This window comes from Nannobrachium achirus (assembly GCF_963921795.1).
Source record: "Nannobrachium achirus genome assembly, chromosome: 13".
NCBI classification, from domain to species: domain Eukaryota; kingdom Metazoa; phylum Chordata; class Actinopteri; order Myctophiformes; family Myctophidae; genus Nannobrachium; species Nannobrachium achirus.
The window spans coordinates 33,899,341-33,911,469 of record NC_137833.1 but is presented as its reverse complement, the minus strand read 5'-3'; the positions used below and the strand labels follow the sequence as shown (position 1 = coordinate 33,911,469).

General features: G+C 44.2%; 1 protein-coding gene across 2 annotated transcripts in view; it reads right to left on the bottom strand.

Moving 5' to 3' along the window:
- akt3a (v-akt murine thymoma viral oncogene homolog 3a) overlaps positions 1–12,129 on the bottom strand; it is a gene marked incomplete at its 3' end in the record, with an annotated part of 81,578 nt that overhangs the window by 11,321 nt on the left and 58,128 nt on the right. For both annotated transcript variants that reach the window (XM_080741041.1, XM_080741042.1), the window contains exons 6-9: positions 10,350–10,415; positions 9,250–9,318; positions 5,384–5,506; positions 2,443–2,571 (exon numbers count right to left, since the gene is read on the bottom strand). In XM_080741041.1, coding sequence (XP_080597167.1) covers positions 2,443–2,571; positions 5,384–5,506; positions 9,250–9,318; positions 10,350–10,415 — 387 coding nt within the window. The remainder of the gene's footprint in view (positions 1–2,442; positions 2,572–5,383; positions 5,507–9,249; positions 9,319–10,349; positions 10,416–12,129) is intronic.

Below are 12,129 nucleotides of genomic sequence, written 5' to 3'. Positions count from 1 at the left end.
ACACACACACGCACGCACACACACACACACACCATTGTACACTGCGAGGTACATTAATATATTCACTATGCGCTGTTTATAAAATTTATATCAGCTTACAATTATGTCTGGAGTCTTACAATTACGTCTGGAGTCAAAGCAGTGTGTGTGTGTGTGTGTGTGTGTGTGTGTGTGTGTGTGTGTGTGTGTGTGTGTGTGTGTGTGTGTGTGCGCGCGTGTGTGCGTGCGTGCGTGCGTGTGTGTGTGTGTGTGCGTGTGCATGCGTGTGCGTGTATGAGTGCGTGTGTGTCCTGGGACCAGCAGAGAGTGGTGGCAGCTCGGTTGCAGGCAGGGAGCAGATTAATCCACACAGAGCCAGAACGCTGCCCCACAGCCCTAGGCATGGGAGAGAGAGAGAGAGAGAGAGAGAGAGAGAGAGAGAATGTGTGTGTGTGTGTGTGTGTGTGTGTGTGTGTGTGTGTGTGTGTGTGTGTGTGTGTGTGTGAGAGAGAGAGAGAGAGAGAGAGTGTGTGTTGTAGAGGACAAAAATAGGCGTTCGATAAAGAGGACGTGTTGAGGGACAAGGTCTTGTCTTGTGGACATGTGGTGTCTCCAAGCTGCTGGGACGGGGAGGTGGGACAGGATTCACACACGCGTGCGCGCACACACACACACACACACACACACACACACACACACACACACACACACACGCATACACACTTGTATGATGAAGTAGTGCATTATTTTACAACTAAACATAAAAAGTTTAAATATGAAGATGCAAGTTTTCTGCCCAACAGCAACGAGCCATGACCCTCTGTACAACGCCTACAATCTGATTTGTACTTCGGCGAGCACCACCGATGTACCAAGGAGTATAAATGAAGCATTATCCCGCAATATTAATCTCTCTGCTATGTATAAGGATGGATAAGTGATTCAACAAAGCTGTATTACTGTCGTTCTATTGCCTGCACTGAAAATAGCCAATGTAAAAGCTCACAACAAGGCATGCTGCAGACGTGTTGTGAGCTTTTAGATTGGCCATTTTCAGTAAACGATAGTATAAATCTAAAGTCTAAATCAGGCTAATAACATCAGCGCACCTCATTTCGTTCAGCGGTGAAGTCACATTTCACTAACGGACGACGAGATAACCGTATGAATCCCGCTCAAATATTTCTCTGTCCCTTCTCATCTTTCTCTGTCTCTTCTACACGCCCCCCCCCCCCCCCCCCCCCCCTCCCTCTCTTTCTCTCTTATTTTTTTGTTTTTTTTAATAAATCCCAGCTACTTTGCATCTCTGTAACTTGGCTCCCGGCATGCGGTGTTATTTTTACATGCGGGCGGAGCGGAGTGGAGCGTGCGTGCGTGCAGGCGGAGCAGAGCGGCGCTGGTGTACATTTCCAGGTTTTTTTTTCCGAGCACCTTCCTCCAACCTCGCCCATCTGCCGCCATCTGCCTCGCTTTAGCCCGCACTTTCTACTGCAGTCACATGCGCACACACACACACACACACACACACACACACACACACACACACACGCACACGCACGCACACACACATACACACATACACACATACACACGCACACACAAAGACAGATACACATCCTGTGAAAAAATAACCAACACCCTCCAATCAGCTCCTGGCACACACAGGAAGAGGGCTCATGGAAAAAAGAGAGAAAAAAGAATAAAAGAAAAGCGTAAAGTAGAGGAAAAAAATAATGCTTCGCCAAATTGTCCTCTTCACTTCTTTTTTCTCCAAGTGGAATGTGCGCCTCCCTTCCAGTTCACTCTGTCATTCCATGGTTCTGTCTCTGCCACCCACAGCACTGCTCTCTGCCCTGACAATGTCTTCTCACCAGTTGAACCGTTGGCTTAAGAGCTGCTCACACAGTCAAAACCTCTGCGTTCATTTTACGCTACGGGTCCATTTGGCTCCATTTCTACACTCTCAAAGAGTTAAACATAATGTTGACCGTTAATCATCAGACCTGATGGGATACCAGCATCACTTGACAGCGTGTTAGCTAGGGCATTAACCAAAAAGTCGACAAGTCGACTCAGTCGACTTCATTGCACAAGTCGACTCCCACCAGGGAAAGTCGAAAGTTGAAAAGAAACTGTTAGATGTCATCTAACAAAGTCGACTTCAACTCAAGCTTTTACTGAGTTGAGTCGACTTGCAAAACTCGTTGTTAATGCCCTAGTGTCAGCATGCTTATTAGCCTTTTTTATCCTTATTTCCAGTGCTGATCAAAACGTATTTTGAAAGTTCCACTACAGTAGGTCATGAATTGCATTAACAATGCGCATTGTGCATGGTTTGAGATCACACAGAGTCAGAGAATTGCAACAGAAAAGCAACACGATGTACCGTATTTGGCCAATTAGCCCAACAACGTTGATGACAATAGGGACAACATTTAAAATTAAAATAAAACAAAGTGTTACCTCAGGTGCCAGGTACTCAGGAGTACCACAGAAGGTTTTCATGGTAGCAGCGTCTGTGATGCCCTCCTTGCAGAGGCCAAAGTCAGTGATTTTGATGTGGCCATCTTTGTCCAGCATCAAGTTCTCCAGCTGGAGAGAGATGGAGAGGAGAGAACTACTAAAGACTTGATTACCGTAACAGTGTCTTAAAGTAGTAAAATCTCCATCAGAAGACAGCAGTTGATTCAGAACGCTGCTGCTCGACTCCTTACAAATACCAAAAAGGTGGAGCATACCACCACAGTTCAGGGGTCTTCAACGTTTTCAGTACAAGGACCCCTTAGCTGAGAGAGAGTAGAAGCAGGGATCCCCTCTACATATTGTATAAATGTGTGATGCAGATTTTCATCGATTTGATAGATAGATTCGTGGATTAGTGTTTTTAGTTAACTTGACATTTCACTCTGTACTTGGTCTGCTCTTTTTTACCTCTACACCAAACCTATTTGCCAAAAATAGCCGATCTACAAGCTCTCAACGCCTCGCAGCGCGAGGCGTTGTGAGCTTGTAGATCTGCTATTTTTGGCTAAAGTTCTCCTCAGAATATGGATGTGAGGGGTTCCAGTTGTTAATTTAAAATAATGATCCTATCACAAAGATTGGCGGCCCCCCTGTGGTAACTCTGAGGACCCCCTAGGGGTCCCGGACCCCCTGTTGAAGACCCCTTCTCTAGTTCTGAAATACTTACACTTCAAAATACTACTGTTGGTCTAAGCTTTATACAAAGCAAGATACACTTCTGATCTTGTACAATATCATGAACCATCCAGGCCTCTCAGGTCATTTGGGAAAGGTCTGCTCTCAGTCCCTATAACCACTATAAACATGGGGAAGCAGCGTTTAGTTTTTATGAACCACATATCTGGAACAAACTCCCGGAAAACTGCCTCTTGCTGCTTCCACTCTTATTTCTTTGAAAGCACAACTAAAGGCCTTTCTGTTTGCTGCTGCCTTTGATTGAGTTATTTCTCCTCTGCACCGTAACTGGATCTATAAATGTCTTACTTCTTTTATTTTATGCATCCAAATGTAATTTTACAATTCGATTAATGTGTTTCCTTCGCTTGATGTGAAATGTGCTGTACAAATACAATTGCCTTGCTACAGTACAATCCATTTTGGAACTTTTAGCATCAGAATCTCATGGCTACACAGAGCTGAATATTTCTGAAGCTAGACATTTTTTTGTGCTGTTGGGGCTTGCAGCCACACGAAGCTGGATATTTCGGCTGTGCAACTGGATATTTTTTAAACCGAATAAATAAGTGGAGAGATTGAAAAATATCCGATTCACTGGATCTGTGTAGACAGGGAACCCGGATATCTCTGAAGACTTTACTGTGTGTGTGCTTGTTAGACCTAGATATCTTTGTCGTGTGGACCTAGATATTTTTCTATGTGGATATCTGAAAAACCGGGATACATGAAATATCCAGCTCCGTGTGGACCTAGATATTTTTCGATGTGGATATCTGAAAAACCGGGATATATGAAATATCCAGCTCCGTGTAGCCATAGGGGACACAAAGCGACAATGGTCCTCGAGGGTGGGATCTCTGTCATTTCCTTTCCTCACTTTTTGATCACTGTCGCTGTCAAGCCCAGGTTGGAGTAAATAGGAATCAATCATAGGCTAATTAGGCACTGCAATCTCAAATATCTCAGAGAGCTTGACCCTTCAAAACCAGGATAGCATCTGTGTCATTTTAGATTTTAGCATTAATATACAAGCTCACAGCACGCACAAATGCACACGCACGCACACGCACACACACACACACACACACACACACACACACACACACACACACACACACACACACACACACATGCCCTCCAAGCAGAAAGGAGAAATGAACTTGAGGTGTGTAGTGGAACCACTCAACCTTTTCATTTTAATGGCTGAATGTTTTTGTCTCTCTCTACTCTCTCTACTCTCTCTTCTGTTTTCTTGGCTGCTGTGTGCAGGGCTGGGGCCAAGGCTGCCAGGCAGGCAGGCAGGCACACGCACATGCACACACTGCGCACACACACACACACACACACACACACACACACACACACACACACACACACACACACACACACACACACACACACACACACACACACACACACACACACACACACACACACATCCATCTACCTCTACCTCTGTGGCATCATGGGCTCCCTCCCTCTGCCTCCTCTCTAGCCCAATCAGAAACTATTTCTGTCTGTCTGTCTGTCTGTCTGTCTGTCTGTCTGTCTGTCCCTCTCTCTTTAATTACTCTTCCACTCATCCTGCGCCACTCGCATCCTCCTGTATAAAAAGCCAGAGGGGGTACGCAGAGAGAGAGGGGGGGGTTGTAAACTAATGATAAAAAAAGAGAATCACTAAGCTTTCCTGTCCTGCAAAAAGCTTCAACAGCCCCCCACCCAGTGGGGTAAAGTAACCTAGTAGATTTACTTAAATACTGTACTTAAGTACAATTTTGAGGTATTTGTACTTCAGTATTTCCAATTTCCAATACTTTTACTTCACTCCACTACATCCCAGATCCAGATATTGTATTTTTACTCAACTACAATTATTTGAAAACTTTAGTTACTAGTTACTTTGCAGATATAAATTATGATATTATAAAACATACATAAACTACTTTAGACCGTGGCTGAGCTTGTAGATCAGCTATTTTTTTTATTTTTTTTACTTTTTGTACTTTAAGTACATGTTTCGTACTTTTACTCAAGCACATTTTGAATTCTGGACTTTTACTTGTAACGGAGTATTTCTACATTGCAGTATTGATACTTTTACTCAAGTTGAGTACTTTTTCCACCACTGCCACTCCATCCATCCATCCATCCACCCATTCCATGCTAAGCACTCACTCACATGTACGCTCCCCTGGGCCTTTACCTTGAGGTCACGGTACACAATCTTGGCCGAATGCAGGTAGTCGAGGGCCGAGACGATCTCGGCGCCGTAAAAGCGCGTGCGTTCCTCGGAGAAAACCCGCTCTCTGGACAAATGGAAAAACAGCTGCGGGCGGGAGGGAGGGAGGGAGAGACACCGAGAGAGACACAGAGAGAGACAGAGAGAGAGAGGGAGAGAGGTGGGGAATGAGACAGCAGGGACGGCGCAGCAATAATTACTGATTTATTGGAGGAAATTAGCACAACACAAACTGGCTGCCTGCGCCATATTGAGATGATAGATGGTTGTGTGTGTGTGTGTGTGTGTGTGTGGGTGTGTGTGTGGGTATGTGTGTGTGTATGCGCGTGCGCCCATGTGCGTGTGACTGGAGGGAAGGCGTGTGTGCAGGCGGGTGGGTGGGTGGTTGTTGGGGGGGAGGGGGTCTCGGAGGAAAACGGGCGGAGGAGCTCGGCAGCTGGCGCCTCATCTAGCCGCCGTCGCCGATGCCCCCCCCCCCCCCCCCCCCCCCCCACACACACACACACACTCCGCTCTGCGTTCTCCTCTGGGCTGGGTTGGCGCAGGGCTGCGCGGTGCGGGCCAAATCAAGGGTTTAATCAATACACCAGTCTAGTTAAAGACAGGACGACCGCCGCCGCCGATCCCCCAAAACACCCCCCCAGCCACCACCACCACCACCCTCCCTGGACCACCTCCCCAACCTCCAACAGCTACACACACACACACACACACACACACACACACACACACACACACACACACACACACACACACACACACACACACACACACACACACACACACACACACACAGCCCTTGCTAACAGCCTAACCAGTTGCTATAAAAGCTGGGAGCAAGACTCCTACCCCCGAACCCCTAGCTCTCACCGTCTCTCAATGCCATGGCACAGTGGGCCCTATTTTCATACATGCCTTTACTCCTTATCCCCTGACTTCTTCTTTATTATTTTGAAAAACATCAATATCAATATTGAACTATGTCATTAAAATACCTTAGAGGAGTTGTGTGGAAATTTGAAAAACGTTCCCACCTTCTGTGTTACCTTTTTGTATTGTAAATCACACTGTGATGACATCACAACGGTGTGATTTTACAATACAAACCCCCAAATCAATCCTCCAGTTCTAGGCAACTCCTCTAAGGTATATTAATGGCATTGTTCAATATTGAAAATGGGTGGTCTTCCCCTTTAAACAAATTAAAAATGTTTTTCAAAATAGTAACAAATTAAAAAAAAGAAAAAAAAAAAGGTTTAGGGATAAGGCATGTGTGAAAATAGGGCCCAGTGTCTCTCAGCGCTCTCCTTCCTTTCCTGCTACAATCATCTTTCACAGATTACTCTGCGCGAGAATTATTATTAACATTTTGTGTCATTATTCATTCTTTCTCTCTCCTGATCCATCACTTGTCCAGTGGTGTCAGTTCAGAAAAGGCTAAGGTATGGCAACATGACTGGTGTCTACACCAGTCATGTTGCCATACCTTAGCAACAGGCATGATACATTTATTTTAAGAAGTACATTTTATTTTTCCCCTGTTTCTATGGTTTCTTGGGCTAGATATGGCAGCCTGGAACGGTTGTTCAAGTGCAGCTAAACTTGGCATGTTAGTAAACGTGCCACAATGAACAATAATGCATTGCACCTGTGCAGCTGACCTGGGAATATACCATTTTGTCAAGATGGGAGAATACACGTGTGGATAATATAATTATAATACCTTGTTAAAGTGACTATTTCGTTAAATTTAGCATTTGTAGATAGACAAAGAGACATTCATGGATTTATATTTAAAAGTAAAAGTAACTTTTATTTCCCCCCCTTGGCCCAGGGTATGGCAGCTGCATACCCCTGCCATACCCAATTGACGCCCCTGCACTTGTCAAGTCATCTGATTTCAGGTGATTTATCCTCACCTCTTTTCTTCTCCTCCCTCGGCCACCCCCATCTCTACAGTATCTCTCCATCCCTCACTTGTCAACTCAGCCCTGCTGTATCGCCACGCGGGGGCGAGTGGCACTAAAGCACACACACACACACACACACCCACCAGGACACTAATCCCCCCCCCCCCCCCACCCTCCTCGCCACCCCCTGCGTTCATCTCGTACAAATTACCCACGAGGCCAAGGGCTGCACATCTCCCCATTAATTGTTGAGGGAGGTTTGCATATGGCCGCTGGAGTGGTGCTCACCGACCGCCTGCTCGCTCAGACGGTTTGTGTGTGTGTGTGTGTGTGTGTGTGTGTGTGTGTGTGTGTGTGTGTGTGTACTGTATGTGTGTGTGCTGGTGGTGAGAGGAGGTAACAAGACAGGTGGGCCTTCATCAGTGTACTGGCAGCTGTGACTGTGGCAGGTTTGTAATGGGGTTGTTTGTGTGTGTGTGTGTGTGTGTGTGTGTGTGTGTGTGTGTGTGTGTGTGTGTGTGTGTGTGTGTGTGTGTGCGCGCGTGTGTGTGTGTGTGGCATGCATGCCACAAGTCCGTTGAGGTAAAGGGTTTTGCTTGCTTGTGTGTGTGTGTGTGTGTGTGTGTGTGTGTGTGTGTGTGTGTGTGTGTGTGTGTGTGTGTGTGTGTGTGTGTGTGTGTGTGTGTGTGTGTGTGTGTGTGTGCGTGCACAGAGAGCTGGCGTTGTTTGGACCATCTAGTTGACTGGGAGGGGAGCAGGTGACAGTTTGAGTGTGAGGGAATGAACCAAGATTGCGAGGGAAAAAAATGTGCCGATTAAAAATGGGAGAAATGGAAAAGTGTGAGATTCCAAACTCATTTTGTCTCTGGGTGTCATTGGGGCTGCATCAGCCCCATAGGTGTGTCCATAAATAGACATAAAGTGGGAGGGCTGGAACAGCAGAGGGGAGAGGAGTGGAGACACCAGTTGGTTGGCAAATTAACTGTGTGTTAGCGAGCAACACGGAGCAGAGTAACTTACGTCGTTTTTTTATTTATGCGTCTAACCATCCTTTCACTTCCATCCGATGCCACAGCGTGTCATTAATATCGTCACTGTCGGGCAGAAACCTTGTATCTCCAAGTTTCAAATTTGTCAGTTTTTTTTACGTAAAGTAAAGTCCTGCTTCATCATACAAGACTGTCGCACAAAACTAGTGAAAATAGCAAATCTACAAGCACACAACGCCTCGCACTATTTTTAATGATAAATAAAAAAATAACGGTTTTGGATATGCTGTACAAGGTTTACACCCGACAACAACGATATGATCTATCATATCATTCATATAAACACAGACAAGTTATCCCTTCGTTTTTAAAATGGCGTTATGTGCGCCAGAGAGCACTGGGAAAAATAATGTTTTAGTAAAAAGGTATTGTCGGTCGGAATTGATTTTGTGTGGGTTATTCTTCATTAAGAAAATGTGTGACTTTTAGGAGAGATATAAAAGCCTATGTAAAACATACTGTAACAATCCTTTGGTTCGTTACAAGTTCATTACAATGTTAAATGAAAATCACATTGGGCCAATACAGAGTCTTGAAAATGTGTAAATTGGGGTTGGAAAAGAATACGTCTAATTTTAAGGATCAATGATGTAGTGCTAAATTAAAACGTCCCTGTGCCGTCTGTGGCTGGCAGAGGAGGCTTTAGCAGAGCTTCCAATAGCAGTCAGTTAGTGTGGTGAACTTGTGGTTTAACTGGCTCTTCAAGCTGTGTGTGTGTGTGTGTGTGTGTGTGTGTGTGTGTGTGTGTGTGTGTGTGTGTGTGTGTGTGTGCGCGTGCGTGCGTGTGTGCGTGCGTGCGTGTGTGTGTGAGTGTGCGTGTGTCTGTGTGCGTGCGTGCGTGCGTGCAAGCCTGTGTGTGTCTCTCTCTTACCTCGCCTCCGTTCACATACTCCATGACAAAACAGAGGCGGTCTTTAGTTTGGAACGAATACTTCAGTGACTGAAAAAAAAAAAAAGATAATGTTGTGTTACTCACAGTACTCAAGTACAGATTTCTTTAAAAGTGCTGAGTGCTGAATCGCAGTGTCCTCCTGCACCCAGATGTATTATTATTATTATTATATTCAATTTAACCTACATTTGATCACGTTAGATCCACTGGGATAAAAATCAACAGAGACCTGGCCGAGAAATGCAACAGTAAACATAACTACAATATAACAATCAAATTAACCATGGAAACGCGACAAGGAGCATTTTCTGTGTGTGTGTGTGTGTGTGTGTGTGTGTGTGTGTGTGTGTGTGTGTGTGTGTGTGTGTGTGTGTGTGTGTGCGCGTGCGTGCGTCTGTTTGTGCAGACGTGTTTATACGTGTTGTATGTGAGTGCTTGTGTGTCTGTGTGTTTGTGTGTGTGTGTGTGTGTGTGTGTGTGTGTGTGTGTGTGTGTGTGTGTGTGCGTGTGCATGTGTGTGGGGAGCTGCTAAACAAAAGAACAGTTGCTCTCTGTCTCCAGGTGTGACAGCGGCAAACTCAGATGTGAACCGCTATTGTTCCCACTGACTGTACGTGTGTGTGTGTGTGTGTGTGTGTGTGTGTGTGTGTGTGTGTGTGTGTGTGTGTGTGTGTGTGTGTGTGCGCGTGCGTGCATGCATGTGTGCGTGTGTGTGTGCGCGTGTGTGTGTATATTTCCATTGAGCAGCAGCATCTGGAGTAAGAGAGAAATGACCGGCGGCTGGTGTGTGTGTGTGTGTGTGTGTGTGTGTGTGTACATGTGTGTGAGCGTGCAACACTAACAGATGTAGACATTGTTAATGTACGCCAGCTTGCTCCCTAGATCATAATTAGTCTCTGGAGACGCAGGTATGTATAGGATCAATAGGGCTGTGTGTGTGTGTGAGTGCGCGCGCGCGTGTGCGTGTGTGTGTGTGTGTGTGTGTGTGTGTGTGTGTGTGTGTGCGTGTGTGTGTGTGCGCGCGCGTGCCATGCACGCGTGTCTCATGTCTTATGTGTGTGTGCGTGCAGGGTACTCACGGTGAGGAAAGGATGTCTGGTGTTTTTTAGCACTCTGCTCTCTGTGAGCGTGTGTGCCACTTCATCCTGCATGGACAGACAACAAGATATACAGTAAACACAAACAAAAAACCCAAAGTCAAAATCACAAGTCAAAATCATTATTAACCCATTTAGGCCTAGAATTATTGAATGCTTTAACCAGTGAAAAATAGCAGATATACAAGCTCGCAGCGCGGCACCGAGTGCCGCGCTGCGAGCTTGTAGATCTGCTATTTTTGAAAAAGTCATGAAAATGTGTGCAAATCTTTGAATATTTGTCTATTTAAAGCGAACGTTTGTAACTCAAATTTTGCTTCTGGGTGGTCCCTGGAACTAAATATTTGGAGATGGGGGTCCATGGCCAAATACATATCATTTTTGGGGGTCCTTCACATGAAAAGGTTTGAGCACCACTGACATAGTAGTCTCTCAAGAACAGGCTAACTGAGCTCCAGTGAAAAGGACCTTTTCTTTGACGATGGCTAACCAGATTGCTGACATAGAAACAGGTTTTTCAAAAAACCTTAGAATGATTCAAAAGACACTTAAAGAATCGGGTCAAAATTCAAAATTTCACGATTTTTCAAAAATAGCAGACCTACAAGCTCGCAGCGCGGCACTCGGTGCCGCGCTGTGAGCTTGTAGATCTGCTATTTTTCAATAGTTAAAGCATAAAATAACGATACACAATACGGTGTACCCGTTCTGAATGTGTTTAAAAACTATTACCATAATTATAATACTGCATGACCCCTGAGCTGAATGCTTTCCGGTTCACAGCACACTCACAACAGGTGAATTGTTAATAAAGAATTTAACTGAATTGAAATGAACTAAAGAGCTGAACTAAAAACATCTGATAGACAGAAAGACATGGCATTAACTGCAGTATTTAATACAGTAGGTCCATCCTCCATAACATAATTAAATTAATTCCAACCATTGAGATGGTTTAACATTACACTGTATAATGTGAGGTAAAGCATTCCCTAGTAGACTGTATACTATGTTCATATACTGTTCAGTTTAAAATGATTTGGTCTCAAACTATTATTTGAACACAGTAATGTCTGTACGACATGTGGCAATTTCTCATACTGTTATAGAATTTCTGCAATTACAACTACAGTATGTGGAAATGGAAATGAACTTGCAAACAATGACTTGCAAACTCGTACAAAGACTAACTACTGTACTTCACTTCTAAACATTCAAGATTAAGATGTTAAGATTAACCTTGTTAATCTAGAATGTCTTCAGCAACGGTCACATGTTTTTTAGTGTAGAGAGATAAGTTTAAACCGCCAATTAAAAAATATATAATAAGGAAAATAATGAAATAAGAAACTGCTCTCTCTGCTTCTTGTATTTGGTACTAGTATGTTGTAAGATACAGTTTAAACAAAACCAAAACATGTAATGTAGGTACAGTAGCTAAATAAAATCACACACTGGCTCACATTACACATTGTTCTGTAGTGTACACATACTGTACTGTAATGTGCTCTGATCCATTTTATGCACAAAATGTCTTAAAATACCAAGCTGGTTTGTATTTGCATTATATTAAATTGATTTATTGTTTTTCAATGTGTTTCTTCATTTTCTTCCTTTCATTAGTTCCATTGTATTACTGTAACTAAAACTCAGAAACCTTCTTACAGTAAGTGCTATGCTGAATAAAATGAATAAAAATGTTTAATAGAATAAATAGTTTGTCAATTAGGATACATTACATTTTTATACTCACTTACTCACT